Source organism: Spathaspora passalidarum (assembly GCF_000223485.1).
Source record: "Spathaspora passalidarum NRRL Y-27907 unplaced genomic scaffold SPAPAscaffold_6, whole genome shotgun sequence".
Classification (NCBI taxonomy): domain Eukaryota; kingdom Fungi; phylum Ascomycota; class Pichiomycetes; order Serinales; family Debaryomycetaceae; genus Spathaspora; species Spathaspora passalidarum.
In genome coordinates, this window is record NW_006767430.1 from 446,064 (window position 1) to 470,455 (window position 24,392).

The 24,392-nt window shown below is 34.8% G+C and overlaps 10 protein-coding genes across 10 annotated transcripts; 5 read left to right on the top strand and 5 right to left on the bottom strand. All coding sequences in view use genetic code 12, as the record gives it.

The window, feature by feature from the left end:
• Positions 1–762: 762 nt before the first annotated feature.
• On the top strand, positions 763–2,031 carry SPAPADRAFT_62704 (uncharacterized protein; the record flags this gene model as incomplete). Its single annotated transcript, XM_007376808.1, has 1 exon — positions 763–2,031. The coding sequence occupies one exon, from the start codon at positions 855–857 to the stop codon at positions 1,983–1,985; it is 1,131 nt and encodes a 376-aa protein (XP_007376870.1).
• Positions 2,032–2,368: 337 nt separating this feature from the next.
• SPAPADRAFT_62705 (exosome non-catalytic core subunit) lies at positions 2,369–3,669 on the top strand (the record flags this gene model as incomplete). The annotated part of the gene is made up of 1 exon (XM_007376809.1): positions 2,369–3,669. One exon carries the CDS (start codon positions 2,383–2,385, stop codon positions 3,421–3,423), a length of 1,041 nt encoding a protein of 346 aa, XP_007376871.1.
• Positions 3,670–3,919: 250 nt separating this feature from the next.
• On the top strand, positions 3,920–7,783 carry SPAPADRAFT_52038 (putative ubiquitin-specific protease; the record flags this gene model as incomplete). Its single annotated transcript, XM_007376810.1, has 1 exon — positions 3,920–7,783. One exon carries the CDS (start codon positions 3,920–3,922, stop codon positions 7,781–7,783), a length of 3,864 nt encoding a protein of 1,287 aa, XP_007376872.1.
• Positions 7,784–8,068: 285 nt separating this feature from the next.
• On the top strand, positions 8,069–14,641 carry BPH1 (Bph1p; the record flags this gene model as incomplete). Its single annotated transcript, XM_007376811.1, has 1 exon — positions 8,069–14,641. One exon carries the CDS (start codon positions 8,069–8,071, stop codon positions 14,639–14,641), a length of 6,573 nt encoding a protein of 2,190 aa, XP_007376873.1.
• On the bottom strand, positions 9,779–24,183 carry RPS22A (40S ribosomal protein uS8; the record flags this gene model as incomplete). The annotated part of the gene is made up of 2 exons (XM_007376812.1): positions 9,779–9,796; positions 23,781–24,183. One exon carries the CDS (start codon positions 24,181–24,183, stop codon positions 23,791–23,793), a length of 393 nt encoding a protein of 130 aa, XP_007376874.1.
• Positions 14,940–17,056, top strand: SPAPADRAFT_62710 (uncharacterized protein; the record flags this gene model as incomplete). The annotated part of the gene is made up of 1 exon (XM_007376813.1): positions 14,940–17,056. A coding segment is annotated over one exon (1,373 nt), but the record flags the coding sequence as incomplete, so codon positions are not given.
• Positions 16,346–17,044, bottom strand: SPAPADRAFT_52041 (uncharacterized protein; the record flags this gene model as incomplete). The annotated part of the gene is made up of 1 exon (XM_007376814.1): positions 16,346–17,044. The coding sequence occupies one exon, from the start codon at positions 17,042–17,044 to the stop codon at positions 16,346–16,348; it is 699 nt and encodes a 232-aa protein (XP_007376876.1).
• On the bottom strand, positions 17,229–18,975 carry SPAPADRAFT_62711 (uncharacterized protein; the record flags this gene model as incomplete). The annotated part of the gene is made up of 1 exon (XM_007376815.1): positions 17,229–18,975. The coding sequence occupies one exon, from the start codon at positions 18,879–18,881 to the stop codon at positions 17,496–17,498; it is 1,386 nt and encodes a 461-aa protein (XP_007376877.1).
• On the bottom strand, positions 19,382–20,847 carry SPAPADRAFT_62712 (uncharacterized protein; the record flags this gene model as incomplete). Its single annotated transcript, XM_007376816.1, has 1 exon — positions 19,382–20,847. A coding segment is annotated over one exon (1,070 nt), but the record flags the coding sequence as incomplete, so codon positions are not given.
• On the bottom strand, positions 22,460–23,415 carry RPS14B (40S ribosomal protein uS11; the record flags this gene model as incomplete). Its single annotated transcript, XM_007376817.1, has 2 exons — positions 22,460–22,981; positions 23,392–23,415. The coding sequence occupies 2 exons, from the start codon at positions 23,399–23,401 to the stop codon at positions 22,581–22,583; spliced, it is 411 nt and encodes a 136-aa protein (XP_007376879.1).
• Positions 24,184–24,392: the final 209 nt, after the last annotated feature.

A 24,392-nucleotide genomic window follows, 5' to 3' on the forward strand; every position in this document is an offset into this window, starting at 1 on the left:
GGCGAGATTTTCAAGGCATGCAATTTTAGCCGATAGCTTCGGCAAATCCCGCTTGCTTTTCCCAACATTTAAACTTTCTTGACGCAGGCAGTGTTGCTAAAATTATCTGATTTGATTTTGTGAATTGCATTACAAAAGTTTAACTCAAGTAAGGCAAATTTCTGAGCTTTCCTAAATTTGGGAACAAGAGTCGTATATTAGATAAATCTTAAAAATATAAAAAAAAGCAGGCTTTGAAAATTTCCAAAAATTTCCAAAAAGAACACATGTGCTATCTGAAGAATCAATGCTACTTGATTTTATTGGAACCAAAGAAAAAAAAAGAAACAAAAAAAGAAGGATTCGACTTTAACGACTTGGCATATTTATGATATCATCACATTCTAATTTTTACGTTGGGAATGTCTTTGTTGCAAATGTAGGATATAAATTTCGTGGATGTGGCTCGAAAATATAAAAACAATAAATTGTAAAATGTAAAACGTCATTTGTATTTGATTAAGTAATATTTTACTTGTACTTTTTAAACTAAAGCAACACAGGCGTTCCATTAATAAAACTTATACACAAATTCTGTGTTTGAGATAAGTATGTCTCTTGTTGTAACACATAAACTTGTCATACAAGTAAACCAATTATTATAGGCAACATGTAGGCTTATCATAGCAATCAATGAAATGTTTTTTCTTGTGTGTATGTGTATGTTACATTGTCTTCCAAAATCAAAAATTTAGTTATGTGAATAAAAATTCGATTCTACAGCAATTAGGTTCTCTGTGGTGTTTCCATAACCAAGGTTCTATAAATACCAAGGTGAACTTTTGCGTACAACTTATTACAACACATATAAGAAAATGTCGTTCGCCCGTTCCAAGCGGATCCCTGCCTTGGTTGTAGTAATATTGATCGCGGTGGTAACACTCATGGTAATCCCATACTCCCAAGGTAATTCATCCAACCTCAAGTCCATCGGTCATAGTATCACCCAGCAACTATCATTTTCCCAGTCACAACTGACATATAAAAAAATTGAACATCAAGACAAAGCATTCCAAGTTTCCACAGTGGTATACGAGAAGGAATCTAGCGATAACAACAAGCACAGTGTCTTAATACTTTCGTCCATTGGCAGTGGCAAGTCATATGGCGGGGACCGTGATTTCCTGAAATTCTTGGATGTTGTTCGTAGTATTGTTAATGTAAGAGACAGTTCCAAATATGAATTTTCTCTTGGAGTTCAATGCAATGATGAAAACGAGTTCCTGGTGATCAAGAACGCCATTGATCTGGTCCAGGATAGCTTAGAACCTATACTATCAAGAATCATATTGGTGTCTGCTCCCAAGTTGGAAGATCAAATTGGATTATCTCGTGGAAACAGACACAACCCTAAACTTCAACGTTTGAGAAGAAGATTAATTGCAAAATCAAGAAATTTCCTTTGGACCACTGCATTGAAAAACGAGCAATATATTTTCTTTATGGATGCTGATATGATTTCCTTGACTGAGAATATGGTGGAATATTTTGTTGAATCAGATAAAGATATCGTGGTACCCCGTGTCGACACTGCCGGTGGTATAAAAGATTATGATAAGAACTCCTGGAGGGGACAACGTACCAAACCAACGCAAAAACAATTAGATTTAATGGATGCCGGAAAATGGAATGATTGGGATTACGTTCCTCACGATGTTAATGACCAGATTTATCATTTTTCAACTTTCTTAAAAAAAGATCTTGTAAAACATAAAGGAGATTTAACGTATAAATTCCCATTGGATTCTGTTGGTGGGGCGGTTTTATTTGCTAAATCTATGGTGTTCAAGCAAGGTGCAATTTTCCCAACCAGCAATATTATTGGCACTACTTGGGACAGAAGTGAAGGATATGATGGTATAGAAACCGAAGGGTTGTGTTATTTAGCTAAACCTTTGGGGTTCTCTTGTTGGGGTATGCCTAATCTTGTAGCTACTCATATATAGATTATTTATACTTTTATAGTTATGAATTGATATGTGTTACCAGAGCCTCAGGTTGACTGTACAATAAGTACCATATTCTCTGATTTGCAATATGCAAGTTATTTTTTTTTTTTTGGTATTGAGTTAGATACTAAACAAGAACCCTAAATATACTGACCATAACACATAAGCAATGGTGGTTAGTTATTGTTATGGCCAGATACGGTGCGTATCCACAAGGAATATGTAAGTGGTCCTACTGGACGCCCCGTTATATCATCCGATATTGAGGTGCAAAATATGGTAGCGACAACATTGTGAATATAATCACGTGATACAAGAATCCATCTCATTGAGAAATTATGTTTGAAGTTTTTCGAGTCAGGTAAGACAGGCTACTTAAGAGCAAGGACTAACAATGTCATCAGCAGACTTAAAACAAGTGTCGTTTCCACCGGATGTTTTGGCGAGAATAGCACCCGATGTTTCATTAGAAAGACATTTGTCGCTTGGAATAAGACCGAATTTGCGTAATTTCACTGAATTCAATTCCATTGATATTAAATCTAATAATCAGCAATTGCAAGAAAATTACAACAATATATTTGCTTCTTCCATTGTTAAGAGCGGGCCAACCACAATCATAAATACATTGACATTGGGAGTTGTTGAAAATTATGGTCAGGATAAAGACAAGTACGGAACAGTTTATCCTGTAGTTGAAATATTACGAGGCAGAATGGGCGGGGCACCAACCGATGAAGAAATGATTCTTGGCCAAGATTTATATGAGACTATTTATCATTCCAAATTGATTCCCAATGAAAGCTTACAAGTTAAACCTATTGGATTGGGTATTAAAGAAGAAGATGGTGAAACTATTTATTACCCTGATTTACAAGAGGCAGATTATATACCACAATCCGAACATGAAAAGTCGTATTCATTTGTGATATTATCTTCAATCAAGGTCTACTCCAAGCATACCAGTACCAATTCATTATTCGACTTGTGCTACTTGTCATGTGTTGATGCATTACAAAAGTTGAAATTGCCAAGGTTGTACATTATGGATTCCATTCAAACTAAAGTGTCAGTTAAACTGAAGAAATCAACCACGAGAGGTTTAATTTCTACTAATAAAGCTGAGCTTAACATTGATACTGCCAACAAGCAACACTACTATTCAATTGAGTTAAATATTAAAGAAGGTTCAATTAGTAGCAACTATGGTATTGTTAAGAGCCCAGACAACAATGATGAATCAATTTTGTTGACCGATTTGCAAGGACAAGAAGAAGAACTGGCCATATTATCTCGAATGTCAATCATTACTAATAAAACTGGCAGCATCAATCGGATTAGTTTGATTAATGGTGGTGATGGTGATATCTCACTTGAACTATTACGTGATGCTATAGAAATATCTAAAAGAAGAAGCAAAGAAGGGGTTATGTAGAATAGTTAAATAGTTTAAACCTCGGTATTAATATATCTGCTTGTTGCTTCCTGGAGCAGTTGTATTCTTTTGTAGGATATCTTTGTTCCTTGATTCCACAAAATTATTTTACCCACAGTTCTCATGCTCAGTTTGTATCTCGCTTTTTTTTTAATTATTGCCACTTGGTCAAACATCACCAAACACCACCTGATAAATTTTTGCAACGGGGAGTACCAAAATATCAATTAGTTCTTGACTTTTGACAGAGCAAAAAAGCAAAAAAAAAAAAAAAATAAAAATAAAAACTCAAAACATACATTGACCCTGATTCTCCAAATCGATTCTATCAAGTACAACGGCTAAATTTTTTTGTCACCAAAGTCCCACGTTATCCATCGTAACTTTTTTTTGACTTATGGTATAATTCAAGACTTCAGATTATCATAATACATTAACGAATCAATCAAGTTTATATTTACTCAAGCTTCTATTGATACTAACAGTCTCCTCCGGCATGACATTCAACCAGACAAATGATCAAGTTTTAACCAATTCTCATGAATCCAACACAGATATTCAAACTGCTATCCAATCAATCAAAGAAAATCTACAACAATCGTCTGAACTAACATTGGAGCAGCAACAACCATCCGCCACTTCGGATCAGGATAGCACAGACCTCAATCACTTTGATGACCTCACTGAGAAACGTCAACTCATTAACGAACTTCTTCTTGATAATAGAAATACCGGCAAAGAAGGAGATGAATTCTACTTGATATCAAGCGAATACCTCACCAAGTTTTTAAACTTACCTGTTGACAACTTGTACGAATTGAAACAGCAGTTGGGCCCTATTAATTGTACATCTATTGTTGATTCTCTTGGTAACTTGTACCCAGAAAACAATGAACCGATCCCCACCTACAATATTTCCAAGGAAATCTTTGAACATTTGTCAAGTTGGATGGGAGTTGTTGGTAATCCAGTGTCAAGAAATTTAATTATAAATTCTGACACTGGTGCTAAAGAAGTTGAACGATACCCAGTTACCTTTTTGGTGCATCAATTAGGTTCTCCTAAGAGACAACAACATATCACATCACATTTCAGAAGTTCACACCGCCCTCAGGCTCCACCACCCCCTCCTCCCCCTGTTCCAATTGCCCTTTCACGAACAAAAACATTTAATGATCTTATTGAAACTATCCGAACCAACATATTCAAAACATCCAAGAAGTCAATAATTTCCGATTTTAGAATTTGGTTTATTGATGAAGACTCATTACCTTTCCATATCCCAATTTCTGCATTTGTATATGAAATTGGTCAAAAATCGTTGGTGACTCATTCGTTATTTGGCCTGACTATTAAATCTCAAGGTATTACTAAAGGAACATACGATATATTGATTGAAGTTAAAGAAAGGAACCATTTCCCTCTTGACCAGTTTGTATTATCACATAGCAATGCGGTTACAACTGCAGCAGGTGCAGCTTCTACATCCACCTCTGGTGGTCATTTAGGTTTATCTAATTTGGGAAACACATGTTATATGAACTCAGCATTACAATGTTTGTTACACGTACCGGAAATCAACTTTTATTTTTATTACAACATTTATAAGCAAGAATTGAATGTCAATAATCCATTGGGATATCATGGTAATGTTGCCAATTCATTTGGCTCATTGTTAAAGCAAGCATTTGATAAACGTGGTAGTGGCAGTGGAAGTATTTCACCACGAGATTTTAAATCTACAATTGGAAGATATTCATCCATGTTTTCCGGGTATTTGCAACAAGATTCTCAAGAATTTTTAAGTTGGTTATTAGATGCATTACATGAAGATCTTAATCGTATCCACGAGAAACCATATTGTGAAAAACCAGAATTGAATGATGATGAAATTAATGATTCCAAGGCGATTATCGAACTTTCCAAAACTTGTTGGAATCAACATTTGGCAAGAAATGATTCAGTAATTACCGATTTGTTTACTGGGTTATATCAATCCACCTTAGTTTGTCCCGATTGTTCAAAGACTTCAATCACGTTTGATCCATTTAATGATTTGACTTTGCCATTACCAATAAGCAAGAAATGGTATCATACCTTTACAATTGTGGATTTGTCACCGGCTGAAACCAAGACTGGTACCCGAATCATGAAGTTGGAAGTTGAGTTGAATAAAACATCGAATTTTGATGATTTGTTGAATTACTTGGGCAATTTCCTTAAAACTCCAACTACCAATTTATTTATTTATGAAATTTTCCATAATTCATTCTATAGTGATTTTCAACGGGATTATATCAAAAATAGATTCCATCCTATAGGTGATATTATTCGTGATAATGACGAAATTATAGTTTATATAATTCCTCATGACCCAGAGTCTGATATTATTGTTCCTGTCTTCAATGCTGTGGAAAATGCGGATAAATCGTATAAAGTTACTAACATTTTCGGTATCCCATTGTTTGTCGTGTTAAATAAGGAGAAAGAGGCCATTAGTTTTGGACAAGTTCGTAAGAAATTGGTTGAAGTTGCCAGTGTTTTGACTACTGTTGATTTAGTAGATGAATATGAAACCATCAAACAAAGTAAGCCAGGATATATCGCCAAGGAATATTATAACAAGCACGACTTTACCGATGTGGCATCAATTTCAGACGGAGAAGAATCAGAGGGATATGATTCCGATGTATCACTTGCCAATCCCTATGTTGATGGCGATTTCGGGTTCACCATGATGTATATTCATGATTATAATAGCCATAAGTTGACGTCGCTGTCTTATTTCAGAAGCAAGTTTTCCAAGAGCAAGAATGAAAATGACAATAGCCAAGGATTGACCATTAATGTTCCATTGCACAAGCCTAACTTCCACGAATTTAAATCCTTGGCAGATCAATTACCTGAAAATAAGCGGAACTATTACCATCATCTGAAAGTTGTTAATGCCAGTGAGGAAGTACAAGAAGAAACCGACAAGGCAGATGAGGAGGATGCTGTGGCTGCTGAATCAGAAGATTCTTCAACAACCGACGAAGAATTTGTGATGGTTGATCCTAAAGTTAATGTTCCTCCAGTTGTGCCTATCATTCCGCCATCGGTATCTGAGCTGGTTGAAGAGCAATTGAGTGCCGAAGTGGCTGTTGATGATGAAGAAGAGGAGGAGGAGGAAACCGAAAATGAAATGGCCGTGGGTAGTTTATTTGACTCTACAGCAAACTTACCCTTAGCTCCAGGGTCCGAATCCACAATCCCGTCCAATGTTAACTCACCAAGATCTCCTGAAGATTCTGGTGAGGATGAACAAAGACCTCTTGTTACTAAAGACACGATATTATTATGTGATTGGGATAATGAGATTTTCCAAAGATGTTTTGGCGAGGAGGAATTGACTACTTGGAATGAAATCCCCAGTTTATCAAATCCCGAATTAGAACAAAACCGGGCTCATTTTGAACGTCAACGCAAGGCTAAGATATCCCTTTATGATTGTGTACGGAGTTTTGGTACCCCTGAAGTTCTTGGAGAACATGATTTGTGGTATTGTCCAAGATGTAAAGAACATAAACGTGCTACTAAAACTATTCAAATTTGGTCTACAGGTGATATTTTAACTATCCATTTGAAGAGGTTTCATAGTGCACGGGCATTCAGTGACAAGATTGACATTTTAATTGATTTCCCGATCAATGGATTAGATATTCTGAGCTATGTTAGTGATCCTATCCAAACTGATTGTGTGTATGATTTAATTGCCGTTGATAATCATTATGGTGGGTTAGGTGGCGGACATTACACTGCCCTGGTTAAGAATTTCCGCGATAATAATTGGTACTATTTTAACGATTCACGAGTTACCAGAATTGATCTGGCTGAAGAAGTAATCACCAATGCTGCCTATCTTTTATTCTATAGAAGGAGAAGCACCAATGAATTTTTAGGTAGTGAAAAACTAAATTATATGCTTGAGAAGGGCCGCGATCAATATAACCAGGAATTGGTTAATCGACAAGCTAGTATTGATGTGATTGCCGAACAAATTAAACAATATGGTGAATTTGAATCAAACTTGATTAAACAAATTGAATTGGATAAAGAGTTGGAAAGTCGGAAAAAGAGAAATGCTCAGTTTAATCTTGACGAGGAGCAACTTGATTCTTCCGAAGAAGAGGAAGAGGAAGAAGAAACTTCAGAAGAAGAGAGTGATGATAATGATAATGTTCGCAAACAGAGATTAATCTCCAAGGGGAACAATAATAGTAAGTTGATTCAAATTAAAAGTAATGGTAGACAAGAGGTTACTTCCTCGCCTATTAATTTGGAGGAATCGGATGGTGATCTTTATGATGGGGCTGTATAGTCTAAGAATTTAATGAGCATATACTGTTAATCTTTGTATTTTCTATGATAACTCTAGATTAGTAACTTGCCTACTGTTTGCAACCTTCTAGTTTGCAATCCTGCTGGCTCAGTTGCTTGCTTGATCACGTGATTCGATCTTATCGTATAGAGGGAAAAAAAAACTAGAACTCCTTACAACACCCCAGACTTTACAACAGAAGAAACTTGCAACAGTCAAAAACGTGTAACTACAAAAATAATAACTGTTTTCCTGATCAATTGAGTGTAACTGTTAGGGACAGATATGAGCTCCATCACTAAAGAAGATCGCGAAGCTTTAGTTATCCAGCATCTAATCAAAGCATTACCTAATTTTACCATTGATGAAGAGTTGTTGCTTAATTGGCAAGTTGAATTGGCCGACAAGCTAGAAGATTTTAGTGGATTGACTTATGCAATTTCCCATAATGTTATAGTTGACCTTGTTGAGGATACAACACAAGAAGGAACAGACTTGTTTAGAAAACTATTTGAAGATATACAAGAGTTGGATGATGGCGAGTATCACGATTTTAAGGTCATTATATATGAAGTTTTGTTGTATGTTATTTCATTATTGTATTGTTCAAAGATTCAGCTATACAGGAATGGGGTGCTTGACTATGTTATTGATGAATGTTTTCTTCCTTATCTAAATAAACTCCCCAGAAACAAAAGTACAACTTCGCTAATACGAAAACCCTCATTATTAAGTCAATACATGAGGTTGATCATTGAATTTTGCGGATTGGGTTGTGATGTCGTCCATGTTCGGAAATTGTTTATTCCTTTAGTATCTGGAAATTTATATGCCAAGTTAGTATCACTTGAATTACTACAACAAATATTCACAAAGTACCCATGCCATTTCAAGTTTGTTCTTTTCAACAAACAAACAAGTTTCCCTTTTGTCAATGACATATTGAAGAAGGTGTTTTCCATCCAATCTTGGTTCAGAGTTCACCATCAACTACATCAAAATGAAGATCCAATCACATTATTTGTACTAACCAGTTCAAATGGAAGTAGAGCCTCTACATTAAAGGTCAAGTTGTCAAATTACGACCAATTTATTGTCCAAGTTATAAATTCTGATGGCTCCACCATCCATTATCCCTTTAATCAGAAATTAACTACGTCTTCCAATTCCAATAATCAAGGATATACCCATTTAGCTTTAACTTACGATCATAATGCGAATTTAAACTTATTTATTGATGGAGAATATAGCGAGTCAATACCGTGTCCTGAAATACATAAAGTACTTTCAAGTTGGAATAAAATCTATATTGGGGATGAAATTGATGACAAACTAGTAATAAGTAATGATGAATTGCTAATTAAGAACTTTACATTGTTAAACACGGCATTATCATACGAATGGATTAACCTTTTATATAACTTGGGACTAGGCTATGAGTGGGATTTCAAGGAATTTACCAGTGAAAGTTTGCTGAATTTATTAAATCATTTGAATTATCGAGGATTATCTAATGTTGCTATTAAATTTGAAGAATTAAAACACCAAAAATCCAATTCACACTTGTTTAAAGTTGCTCCAACTCAGCGAGATAAATTGGTCATGGAGCAAAAAAGAAACATGGAGGATCAAGCTACTAATAAAATGACAATTATCAATTCATTAAGTAGACTTAATCAAGATAATTTCTTGTTTGATACCCATGAATATTTCCAAATGTTGCAAATTCAGCAGAGAACAACTAGATTAAGTACCAGAGCTAACTCGATATATTTCCATAATTCAAATTCTATTCATGATGCATTTTATGGTATTGGTGGAACAGGATTGCTTGTGCGACTTATTGAGACTACAATTGATGGCAATTCATCGGTACTAGCTAGTACCATACTACAGAAATCATTATCATTATTGTTAACTTCCATTAGTAACAATTGGAGATTAAGTAAAGAATTTGAAAACTTCAATGGGTATGGAATACTATCGATTTTGTTGACAAAATATAAAGAAAAGAACAACAGTCTTAATTTTAATGTGCTTGAAGGATTTGAAGGTGAGAATGTTCTTTATATGTTGTTAAAGTTTTCCGGTTATGATTTTATAAACCCATATGACTCAATAATTATCAATCCTTTAAGTTATAAACATCTAATACTTCAATTTGATTTGTTCTATGGGACCGAATCATTTGAATTCTTATTGTTTCATATTCAGGAGTTATTAAGTTGCAAATACAAGAAATTAAATTATGGAGAATTACACAAGATGAAACTTTTAAGGAAATTAATACAATTCTTGAAACTGAATGTTCTGGAGTCTCAACTAACTGGTCTGTTAAAAAATCAGTTTTCAAAGCTAATATCATGTTTGATAAGCACTGATGGTTCAGTAGACTCCATTAAATCAATTACTTCATACATCATATATGCATTGTACAATCCTGATAGTTCAAATGAATGTGCAATTATAACCCTCGAAGCATTAACCGAATGTTTATGTGATGTAAATACCCCTATCAAAACACTAAAGAAATTTTCAAGATCAGTTACTATACATTGGATATTGTTATTATTCAAATATGATGATGACACCAATCGAGTTTCACAGTGTGGAATTCGTCTACTTACAAAATTACTCAAACTTTTAGGTACACCCATAATCAAGAAATTTTTTCAAGTCAATCATGGTTTAGACATTTTAACTGTGTTTTTAAAGGATCTTTGGGATAATGATGAAATACTATGTTCGATATTTCTTGCCGCGTTTGGAATAGATACTGGGAAAAGTTGTAATGATTTGGTAGAAGCTATACATTGCAATTTGCTGGATTTGAACCAGCTTTTCATGCCGGAGTTTTTAATATTGCTTAATAACCTAGTGTTGAATTCAATGTATACTTTAAATTTGAAAGCTGGCAAATTATTAGGAAGTAATCCAGCAACACCAATGACATCCACATCACAAGAGAATACCACATTATCACTAAAAGTTTTACATTTAATAAACCAATATCTCGATTCTCTAAGTTTAGGATTTGAAAAGGTTCCATCAATCCAGAAGTTTTATTTAAGTAGGGATTTTCTTGAGGGTATTGTTGAATTATTAGGATATCTTAAATTATCAATTCTGTGGAATGATATTGAAATGCAAGCAAGTTTTGAAAAATTAGTTGATGTTTTGGCAAATTTTTATATCATTAATCTTGATCATGTCCATTTTGATAATTTAAGTGAATATACTAAGAAGCTATTATTATGCTTTGTGTTTCCCAAGATTTTCGATCATATTAACCAGTATTTGACCAGCGCTAAATTTGTGTTTAATGAAAAACAGTTTTATCACAATGTAATCCAGTTTTTGAATTATTACGAGGAAGAACTTTTACATGAAAACTACACTGTGAATCAGAAAGATTTAGATAGCTTCATATTATGCATAATTTTAGTTATTGAAGGTAGCAACAACAATCTTTTCAAGTTGAAGCAAGTCTTGGGTGAGAATATCGTCCTCAAGTTTTTAAAAATGGCCGAAGAGTGTGAGGTGGTTCCACTGGGATATGAAAATTTTGAAGCTTCTTTGAAGTCTTTACTTTATAGACAAACAACAATTTTCCACGAGGAAGTATTGGATAATAATCAACTTGGTTCAATCATAAAGTTGATCCTTGGTGTTATTCTCAGCAGAGAACAACCTGCTTTAGAAATACCATTTACATTTATTCGTACCTGTTATTTGTTTAGGCAGAATGATTTTGAACATATAATTGATAAGTTTAATTCTGATAAACAATTTGTGAATGAATTATTTGCAAACTTGATTACAAAAAATGATGATGAGACATTTTCGAGATTACATAAATATCCACCATTTGTCAAGAGTATAACCAGAGAAGCTGCTGTCATTCGAGAAAAATTTAGCCAAACGGAACCTCTCAGATTAGCTGATATGATTAGTGTTAGTTTGAATGACGGTGGAAAATTAGGACGAATGAATAGTATCTATATCAAGAGTTTTGAAAAAGACTGCGAACTGTTAAAAGTACTGACATTTAGAATCGAGTTGACCAAATTTAACCGATTGATTCAAGATCATCAAGAAAACATTCAATTTTATATTACAAATTATCATAGCATTAAAATTGAGATTGCAAGATTATTCGAAGAAACCGAATCGAGTTATCTTGTGGATTATATTGAAAATTCTGACAGAATGAGAAAACGATTAATTATTGAAGATCAATTGGCTGATTCGGAAAAGCTTTCCTATAATATAACAATCCCATTGAAAAAGATTGATAGCACTACTAGTGTTAGTGCCAGCTTCTATGACATTAACGAATATGATGCTGTCGTTAGTGGGCTAGACACAATAAGTCTTTCTCGTGACGATAGTGAAGACTCCTTTGAAATTATTGATCGCGATACCAAAGACGATAACAATGCTTATGAAGATAAAAATCGGAAAGTTATACGAAGTTTATTTGTGGGCGATCAAATAGTGGCGCTTTATAATATCAGTCAAATTAATGGACTTGTGCCAATTGAGAGTTTAATGATTCTAGGAACTAAACATTTATATCTTATTGAAAATTACTTCCATTGTCAGGATGGTAATGTTATCGATGTTGAGGAAGCTCCCGAGGAATTACGCGATCCTATCTTACAATTAGTTAATTCTCAATCCAGCGAAATTTTAAATAAGAATGTTTCTCACAGAAGTAAGCATTGGCTGTTGGATAATATAAGTTGCATTTCCAAAAGGCAGTTTCTATTGAGAGATATTGCTTTGGAAATGTTCTTTAATGATGGTGCAAGTATATTGATAACTTGTCTTACACCCAAGGACCGAGATGTGATTTACAATAAACTCCATACATTTGCCACGGGTAAAGGAATTGATTTTGATTTAATGCAAGCTTTGAATTCATCGATATCGAGAAGTTCATCAATGTTGTCAGTAAATAGCGGTACATCGCTCACGTCGAAACTTGTTTCAGCATTTACTCCACCAAATATGAATTTCATTGCTGCTACTAAATTATGGAGAATGGGTGAAATGTCAAATTTCTATTATCTAATGATTATAAACACGTTGGCTGGACGAACATTTAATGATTTAACACAGTATCCGGTATTTCCTTGGGTTCTAGCCGACTATACTAGTGAAACATTAGATCTATCTAATCCAAAAACATTTAGAGATTTGTCTAAACCAATGGGTGCCCAAACTCCAGCGCGAGCTCATGAATTTCAAGAAAGATTTGAAGCATTAGACAGTTTACATGATCACAATGCACCTGCTTTCCATTATGGCACTCATTATTCATCAGCCATGATTGTTTCATCATTTCTAATTAGATTGAAACCTTATGTTCAATCGTATCTTTTATTACAGGGAGGTAAATTTGACCATGCTGATCGATTATTTAATTCAATTGAAAAGGCATGGTTATCTGCGTCAAGAGACAATACTACTGATGTTCGAGAATTAACCCCTGAGTTCTTCTACCTCCCTGAATTCTTGACCAATAGCAATAATTTCGAATTTGGGAAATTGCAAACTGGTGAATCTTCGCATGATGTTAAATTACCACCTTGGGCTAATAACGATCCTAAGATATTCATTGAAAATCACAGACAAGCATTGGAAAGCCCTTATGTAAGTGCTAATTTACACTTATGGATTGATTTGGTATTCGGTTATAAACAAAGTGGGGTTGAAGCTGTCAGACTGTTGAATGTTTTCCATCACTCCTCGTATCACGGTGCAATTGACTTAGATAATATTCATGATGAAATGGAAAAGAAAGCTGTGATTGGTATGATTAATAATTTTGGACAGACTCCTATAAAAGTATTCACAAAACCCCACCCTATGAAAGATGTGCTTAATTTACCAAACTTCTACTTGACTCCTTTAAATGATGTTCCCAAGTTGGTATATGAACATAAATTGAAATTACCAATTGATAAGCTTGAAACCAATGGTAAGAAGTGGATAGGTAGACCTAAATGTTTCTCATGGGAGGATGATTTGATGATTCGAAAAGCAAATGGGTTTAAATTTGATAGTGGTTCACTTATAATTAACAAGACTCCAATGTTGAACATGCATCTGAACAATATTACAAGCATAGTACAAATTGGACATCAGTTATTTTTAACTGGTGGAGAAGACGGGATAATTTATGTTTGGAAATGTGAATTAGTGCCTTTTGCTTCGTTGCAATTTCAAGCTGTTTTACGAGGCCATTTATCTTCAATTGTCAAAATATGTTATAATAAGAGCTTTAAGTATGGTGCTAGTTTGGATGAAGATGGTATTGTTATTCTTTGGGATTTAACTCGATTTAAATTTATAAGGAAGATTGTACCGCCATTAAGGAATTGTACCAGAAGTTTGATTGCAATTTCTAATGATACTGGGAATTTTGCAACTATCCATTTTAAAGAAAATAGAAACATACTTCGAATCTACACCATCAACGGAGAATTAATATTACAAAAAGAAGTAATGGAGGATACTTTAGATGCTGGCGATTCAATCACTGCTATTGGATTTGGTTCAGTTAATGATCCCATGGTGGATACTGGGAAATCGCTGATTTTAAATAACCATGTTTACTGGTCAAATGAAATATTTGCCATGGCAAAACTGAAATCAGTGCAATTATGGGAGCTTGTCCTGGAGGATGGTTGGAGTTTACGAGGTTTGGATTATGTGGATTTACGAATTAATGGAGATATAACTACGTTCAATTTGTTTAAAGTTTCTGACGTTGATGTTGATGATAAGCTAATTAGAGGTTCATTGAAAGTAGTGGTTGGTGATTCCTTGGGTAATGTGTATACTTTATAGATACTAATCAAGTTATTGCTTTATAAAAACAGATGTGAAATTTGTCGTGTAAACAGTGCAATAGTCGGAATGGTGATCCCGTTTCGATGTTACACAAATATTTTTAAGCACTGTTCTGCAGCCGTTCTGCAACAACATTCTACATTCTTGCACGGCATTTGCTGCAAATAATTCTCCCGAAAATTCCGTCTAAATCCCGCGCAAAGAAATTTTTCATTTATGACTCTTTTCTTTGACCCCACAAATATATATAAAGATCTTTCTTTGTCCTCGTTCTGTGTAATCTCGTATCGTGCAGTAATGTCCTCCATTTCAACTTGTTCAACAGCTGAGGTTATCCGTCTCAACACTTTAGAAGCAACAGTTAGTACAGAATCGCAAATATCAGAAGCTTCAATTCATGAAGAGCAAGATAGTTTCCCCGATGGCGGCTTCCGTGCGTATTCCGTAGTATTTGGATCTTTTCTTGGATTGGTGGCTAATTTCGGAACTTTAAATTCCATGGGGGTGATTCAAACCTATGTTGCTACTCATCAATTAACAGACGTCCCTACATCTACTGTCTCGTGGATCTTCTCGATTTATTTAGCATTATCATTTGCCAACTGTGTTATAGTGGGGCCATTTTTCGATGTCAAAGGTGCAACTTGGCCGTTGATTGTGGGGACAATAATGATGTTTGGTGGATTCATGGCGGTGGCTAATGCAACCACGGTGTGGCAGTTTATTTTGTCATTGTCTATTTGTGTTGGTATTGGGAACTCCTTGAATATTACCCCCTTGATTGGTGTTTTAAGTCACTGGTTTAATTTGAAACGGGGAAGTGCCATTGGGATGGCCACCATGGGAGGGTCTATAGGTGGGATTATTGTACCTATTATGTTAAAATCGTTGTACCCTAAGTTTGGATTTGTATGGTCAACTCGTATTCTTGGGTTTTTCTGTTTGGGGTGTATGATATTTTCAATCTTTCTTTGTCGTGAAAGAGTTACTCGTACATTAGAAACCAGGGAGGATCAACGCCATGGAAAATTTAAAACTATGCTTGGTGAAGTCAAGGAGTTCTTTGATTTCAAAGCATTGTTAGATCCTACTTATGCATTTTGTATTGCGGGCACATTTGCAGTAGAGATTTCTCTATTGTCCATGTTGACATATTTAGCATCATATGCTATTGCTCAAGGAATGGATGAGTCTAAATCATATGTATTAATCACAATTTTCAATGCTACTGGTGTATTGGGGAGATTAGTTCCAGGATATTTATCAGATAAATTGGGATATTACAATATTATGATAATCATGCTTTTCGGGTTCACGTTATCAATGTTTGTCATTTGGTTACCATTTGGTCACATTGTTTCTGCACTTTACGTATTTGCATCTGTATCAGGATTCTTCAGTTCTTCAATCTTAAGTTTAACTCCAGTTTGTTTAAGTACAATTACACCAGTACGCAAATTTGGTCTGAGATATGGGTTATTATATTTGTTTGTAAGTACGGGTAACTTATTTGGGATTCCAATAAGTGGTGCTATCATTGGCGAGGGCAGCAAACACCAGTATAATATGTTTGCATTGTTTTGTTGTTTGTTTGGGATTTTAGGAACTATTGGTTGGATAACTAGTAGGTACTACATCGTAGGAATGAAATTGAATGTAAAGGTTTAATTTAGGTGTATATATATAGAATAGATGCATTATTTATTTTCGTTTTCTTATATTGCCTTGAGGTTGTGATTTGGAAGGTGCTGGTGCTTTCTCAAGGGTTTGCTTTGATGCTTGAACTTGGATCTCCTGAAGCTCTTTAGCTAACTCAGGATTAATCCATTTAAGAACATATGGTGCAACCAGAAGACCCATCATGACAGTAAATATAATGGTGTATACTCTGTTTCTGAAAATGAATCCGAATGGGCCATTCAAGAACCAATCGCCAATTGAACCTTGTGGATTTTCATAGAATTGCTTGGTGTATTTGAAATTAATAGTTAGTGGTGTTTTTGTAATATTAACTTCTGATGTTTTGTTATATGAGTTCTCACCAAGACGATCTTCAAATGCCAAGATTATTTCGTCATTGACAAGTATTCTATATCTATTTGTATAGAATTCAAAATCATAAGAATTAACAATTAATTCATATATTCCAGCTTTCAAATCTTGGAATTTGAATGAATAATCTTGTTGGACCAATGAGGTAGTTTTTTCATCTGATTCAAGATTATACAAGTCAACTTTAATTCTTGCTGGGTAATTGTCGCCATTCACCACTACAACATTCTTTTCATGATACAACTCGTTTACCTGTTTGGGGATGTTAATTATTTGGCCCTGGAATCCAATTGCCAGTACAAGCACTGAACTGAACAATACTGTTATTATATTTATCAATCTAGTCATTGTATTGTAGTTACAAAGTAGCAACAAAGTATACTGAGGAGAGTTGGTTGTAAAAAAAAAAAAGAGAGAGAGAGAGAGAGAGTTAGAACCAATATGTGGTTACCCGCACTATTGTGCTTTCTATAAAAAAAACCATCGAGTGAAAAAAAAAAATTGTAACGGGCTTGTTATTCTTTTCTTCTCTATTGTACAACGTATGTGTATTATTGTAGGGCAACTATCCTTTAAAACTTCTACGATTGCTGCTCTCTACAACGCATACCAGAGTATACTAGTCATGTTCTTTGGAACAAGGGTAGTCATGGAAAATACGGGCGTGGTTGGTTAAAGACTGATTACGAGAGGTGTGGAACTTGTTTCGATATTTCTTGTTTTCAAATTCTTGATTTCAACTGGGCATTCTAGCCTCCAAACATAATCTATACGTAAAAGCTGCTCTATATAAAAGTATTTATCTTGGCTTCAAACTTCTTGACCCCCATCTATCATAGGAATATAATCCAATTGCAATCAATGCAAGTCCTACCGCTTGTTGCGATGAGATTTTTCCAAACAATTTGTTTCCACTACTATCACTTCCTACTACAAATACAATACTGACAGTTATGATTACTATTCTTTTCATCATGGATGCAATTGAATATGATAATGCGGGAATCAGACCAAGTAAGTGAAAAGCCAATAATGACTGGATAAAATGTGATAATGAGTCTAAAACAACGAGGACCAACACTACGAGAAACTCCGACATTGTGGTAATTGGACCTGTCCCTGTGAGCTCATCTAAATTAGCAACAGTGGTAAACTGGGTATACATCCTGGGAAGTTCGTTCATTACGAACGCACTAATAGAAAAGGCAACCCCAACTAATGAACAATATAATACAAGAGTCAATTTATCTGGTTTAGCAACCTTATCTAATTGGAATCTTTCAATAAAATATCCGAAAGGATTAAAATTGGTCTTGTTTTGTTCAACCGTATGTTGGTATTGGGTATTCAAATTAAAATTCTCCTTCTTCTCATTCAAGGTTAAATCTGAAGTAGAATAGGGTAATTGGAATAACGCGTTTCGTTGTCGTACAAAAGGCAATTTACCTTTAGAAGTACCAAAATAGTCATCGTGAGTTTTGTCATCGTCCACCATAGGCGTACCAGGACGCGTTAAATCGGTGTTTAATACTAATGAGGCGGGATTATGAGGGCTAGCATCGGAATTATCCCAGCTAATCAATTGTTTGCCATAAATATTTTGAGCAGCAAAGATAATAGTACTTATCAAACAATAAATCAACCCAGTCGTATTCAATTCACTAGTCAATATGCCAGTATGTGAATCAGAGGTTATAATCAATACAACTCCAACCAATAAAGGGGCCAACGACAAATAAGTAATATATGGAAATATAACATGGTAAATTATTCTATAACCAAACACAATCAACATTGGTGATAATGCCTTGATGCTGGAAACTGTAACCAATGGAATTAATGAAGTGGCAGTTAAGGAAAAGAATTTCCCAACAAATTGAAATAGACCTAATGGTAAAATCTTTAAAAGTACAGAAACCAGAAATATTGGTCTGGAGTTATCAGTAGGGACAATACCTTGGGGGAAAATTTCGGCTGATTGAGGAAACTTCCTAGTAATGACTATAACTAGTAAAGATAAGGATGCACCTATCAAGAACTGACATTGTGATAGAAACAAAGGGTAGGGGAATTTAGTCAATATGATCTTGGTCAATTGAGATGTTATTGAAGAAACAGTGTACCATATGAGACACGTGATTGTTGTTTTGATCGAGATGGGAGGTAGTAGATCTATAAATGTCATGTGGATGTCAGTGATGTGTCAATTCGTTTAGGTTGGCTTGATTGGTCGGTTAGTGAATTGCTGTATGAAACTCTGTAGAACGTGTGATAGATTTGGGTTGTGTTTGTTGTTGTCTCTGAAATATGCCATGAAATTTTTGTGCGCTCCGGACTTTTCTGATTCTCCCCTCCTTTGCCGTTTTGAAACGGACAATGTGAACAAACAAATGAATAGTGAGAGAGAATTTTTAACTAGTACGACTGTGCAGAATAATATAAATCGACAACTTTCCAAAAATTCCTTGGAAAGAGAGTGGATTAACATGCTATTATACTAATTTATGAGCTTATTAAGCAATTAAAGTTTGATTTTATAAGCTACCATGTGTTCTGAAATCATTTGTCTTTATTGATGATGTGAGCCAAGAGAGTGAATGATTTTCTTCTCAAGAGGATATCTATATTGATTGAGATCAAAAATAAAAATAGGAATTCTTTTTATGTTTGATTTTTGATAGTTCTGGACTACTTGCGATTTTTATTATAATTCGGAAATATTCTTTACTAAATGCTGCGAAAAGTAGCAACACCTTACTATATGTTAACAAAAGACATAAATTGTATATCATAAGCTATCTACTCATTATCAGCCAAGTCATTTTGATCAAATACTTCAGTATGACGATGTTGCTTACTATACGAAGGACTTGGGTTATTCCAACCATTGACATAATCAAAATCAGTTTTCACCCAATGAGCAAATGGATAAGACTTTTGAGTTCTTAAAGGGGTCTCATCATTTATGATACCTAATTCCTTTTGTCTTTGAATTAAAGAGTCAAGATAGTTTGCAATATGATCTCTAAAGATTTCAAAATTCTTGTACTTGAGAATTGCCTCAGGTGCTTCATATATGATTTTCTTAATTAAACTTGGAATCATGGGTTCATCTTTCATTTCTTCAATCGAATAGAAAGTAGGATGGTTGGTGAAAATAATTGCCTGGGTTTTAGGTAATCTTCTTAAAGTTTGCCTTTCAACTCTAACATGGTATTGTTTAGGCTCAACTGATTTCAAATCAGCTTCTAAGTTTGGTCTAAACTGAGGTAACTGATAAACATTGTTCACTCTCAACTTATCATCCCAAGTGATATACCAACTTGCTCTTTCAACTGGTTCATTAGGTTTCATTCTATTAAACCATCTTTCCATTGATGCTCTTAACTTTTCCTTGTAGTAAGGAACTTCTTCGTGAATCTGATCAATATGCTTACCAAGTTTGGCAGCAACACTAAACGATCCACCAGGGAATGGAACCCCAATAGCAACAAGATAGTGTAATCCGTCATTAGGATTTTTCTTAACAAGATAGAAATCTTCTTTGGCTAACTTTGAAATATAAACCAAAGGATGCTCCTTCAAAGGTTTGGTCATATCTAAGGTCTCCTTAGTGATTTCATTTCTAATAATCTTTCCCTTGGTCCAATCAGTTTCATCATCTTGTAACATGGTAAATAACAAGGGATATCTTTTGGTCATTTGATCAGCAACGCATTCCATTAATTCGATACAAGCGTCCATACCCTCTGGCAAGCTAGCAAAATTATCACCACCGAACTTCTTATAAATTCTTTCCTTTTCTTTGATATAATGAATGTAATATTTATCCATATCTAACCAATGGTTTATATCTAATTTGAAAATAGACATGGTTTGATGATATGGCCACCTGAAGGGTCTCCATGGTCTATCATCATAGTTCTCAACTTGTTCTGGTGTGATCATTAACGGTGTTGGGTCAGGTAATGGGGTGTCGCCATTTCCATAAATTGAGTTGGTTTCTTCTTTTTCTGTATGTTTAGGTTTCTCGTTATCAATTGACTTGAAGGTCTTGGTCAACAAGGATCTCCATTGTTTATGGGACAACAAAAAAGTTATTCCAATGAAAAGTACAATTAAACCAGCTTCGAACATCTTTGGTTGATTCTATTGAAGTTTTCCATATAAAACATTAAAATCTTGGTGTTATTTATACTCTGTTTCATGTCATGTTTATCTATGGGTGCAACTGTTGTGCGGGTGTGTTGTTTCCCTTGTTGCGGGAAATTGCAGCCAAATTGGGTAATGGAATGCACAAGCAAAAAAAAAAATAAAATAAAATAAAAACCATGCCAAATCGCTAGACCAAGTAAAAGATTCCCTTCATTGTTTAGGGTCCTTCCCGCTTATTGTTATATCTACCCGGTCTATCTAATCTCTTATACCATGGATTCTGTGTCCCATATAGGGAAATCCCAGGATTCACATATCAAACTCCTCTTTGTTTACTCTATCTTTGACTTGTTTCGGATGAGTGGCTTACATCTTAACCTGATACTCGGAAGTCCACGCCCGGTGAACTCCGAGTTGTTACTATATTTCTTATGGATATTACTTCTACAAACAGAAGGTGTTAGTATTTACAGTGCACTCCAAAGAAGATAAGGAATTTCCATGTACTATAGAAGGACAACCCTGCAGAAGTAATCAATGTATTCATTAAAACGATCGATGAAACAGAAAACTGCGAAAGCATAAATTTGTTTGGATCCCGCCAGATATATGGCACCAGTATTAGAGATAAGCTCTGATATTGCTCGGGGAAACATTTGGGCAGATGATTATTGATACTATTAACAGCTAAGCAATCATATAAGCTTGTACACTTTGTTATATTCCTGTTTTGTCTCTCTTGAATTATACGTAGTTGCACCAAGCAAATTCGCCTACAAAATCCTTTAGACAAACTCCCACAACAAATTGCGAAATTATTGTCTCTTCTTTTCCTTATCTTTCTCCATGACCTGTACATCCAAGATTGAGCCATAAACAACCTCAGAATCAATGCATCCATTTAGGATAGTAAAAGGATATAACAACCATGTCACTGAAGCGATAGTTTGTTCACTTTTAATGGTTAAATAGTAAGTATACTGTTGTTGTTTTATCGACCTAAGTAGAGCATATTACTAACGCGACTAATATGGTCATACGATTCCTGGTTGAGATTTTTCTTGGTGGAAGTTCATACATACCACTCAATGTGCAGATGCATAAGTAGAAACCCTATCTAGTTAAGACTTAAATTCTATTCTAAGCCGATTACATGCCCTCCTGGTTCACCAGAGTACTGGAACTTTATTTTCATGTTCCAGTATGCTTATAATATAACTGTCCAGTTTTATATTCGGTTGTATTGTGAACAGGGGGATCAAAAATTCTGTATGCTGATGGATTTTGGAGAATGTGTGATCCAGGAAGCCGACTACATCTTGGAAAGAAGTTCGTAACTACTTTGCAAATTCCTGTTGGTACAATGTTGCTTTTTGACACTGATCTTAAAGCAGCTGAACCATTACGATAGTATATTACTTGAGTTCCACAACAAGCGATCAAGCTTGCATATATTAGTTCTATGATTGAACAAACTTCATGCAACTGGATATCTGCTAGATATTTGTGCAGCCAATACCGCTAGTAAAAGGTCTACAAATTGCAACACCAAATACCCGCTCGATCTCTTCAGTAATGTTTCATTATTCTACAGGGAATCCTCTTTTGAACGAATTTACAATTTAATTAAAATAATTCCAATTATTATACAAAGGTTTTGTTTATTGTTGTTGATATTTTAATATTAATAGAAAGATGCATGACATAATACAAGATACAACCATTTAAATCACAATCTTCTACCTCTTCTACCACCCTTTCTTCTAGTAGAATCAGATGGAACTGGGGTAACATCTTCAATTCTACCAATTCTTAAACCAGATCTGGCTAAAGCTCTTAAAGCAGATTGACCACCTGGACCTGGGGTCTTAGTCTTGGTACCACCGGTAGCTCTTAATTTAATGTGGACGGCAGTAATACCGACTTCTTTACATTTTTGAGCAACATCTTGAGCAGCCAACATGGCAGCGTATGGAGAAGATTCATCTCTGTCAGCCTTGACCTTCATACCACCAGTAACTCTGGCAATGGTTTCCTTACCGGATAAATCAGTAACGTGGACGAAAGTATCGTTGAAAGAAGCAAAGATACGGGCAACACCAAAAACTTGAGTGTTATCTCTAACTGAACCTAAAAAGAAGATGTTAGTATATATCAACTGAAAATAAAATGAATGATTCAAAGGATACTAGGATGTTCTGATTCGAAGGAGTTTTGAACTTGATGATCTTATGTTTGAGTGTATTGAAGGTGAATTTTATGCTAATCTTAAACTTTGTGACTTTGTAAAAGAAACCTCATCGCAAGTTTGAGTTGGTTGGTTGGTCTTGATTTACTTAATAGTTGAATCAAATGACATTAGTTTCAAAATTATGGATGTAACCTGACGTATACTTTGTCGTCGAATTGTAAATCTCTGATTGTAGTTTTTCAATTCACATAATGAATGGGTTGTGGTATTACAATGATTATAATTCAACATCTGGGTTTACTCCTTCATCCCTTTCTTCATTCTCTTGGTTCATGGATCCTGAACATACCAGAAGACATGTTTATTTGCTATTACTGTATTATGAGATATAGTTAAAAGAAGGTTTGTAAAATTTATTTTTACTAATAGTTTTTTTTCCCTCTTGCTTCACAGTGAAGCTCTTGCTTGGTAATTCTGTGCGCACTCGAAAATTTTTCAGATGCAGCAGAAAATCCATACTGCAATAACAATATCGTTCGCGCTATTATATACAGTTTACAAAAGATATCACGTGTTAGAAAGCATGTTTAGGTCTGCAGCCCTAGTGTCAAAATTTCAACCAAAGTTATCATCGCACTAGTACTTACTTACAATGCAATACAAGGCAGGCTATTATATATCGTGAATGTTTATTAAATATGCAATACAAAAGTAATATGTGAATTAGATTTTATTTTATACAACACATTTAGTAGACGAAACCCAAGATCTTACCAGAAACGTGCTTTCTTCTAGCTTCTTCGTGATCCATGATACCAGCAGAGGTGGTTAAAATAACGTAACCGAATTGTCTAGCTGGTAATAAGTTGTCAGTCCATCTTTCGATATCGTTGATCTTGACGTTAAATCTTGGGGAGATAACACCACACTTGTTTAATCTACCGTTTAATTGAACAACAATTTTACCGGATCTGTGATCATCAATGTATTCGAATTCACCAATGTAACCGTGCTTTTGCATAACGGTTAAGAACTTGATGATGACCTTGGAAGATGGTCTGATCAAGACTTGACGCTTACCGGTCTTTTCGGCGTTGTTAATAGCGTTTAAAGCATCAGCTAAGACAGAAGTTCTAGTCATATTTGGCAGTTATTGATGATAGTATCAAGTAGGAAGAAAGATAATTGTAGATTCTTTTTTTTTCTCATGCTGAGTGGGTCGCACCATAGACAAGGGAAATTTTTCAAATCTGCCGTGTGCACAATGAACGAAAAGCAGTCACAACGTACATTTTTTCCAACCGTTTTACATGTTAGGTGTAATATGTAAACAAGTCGCACCAACATGTA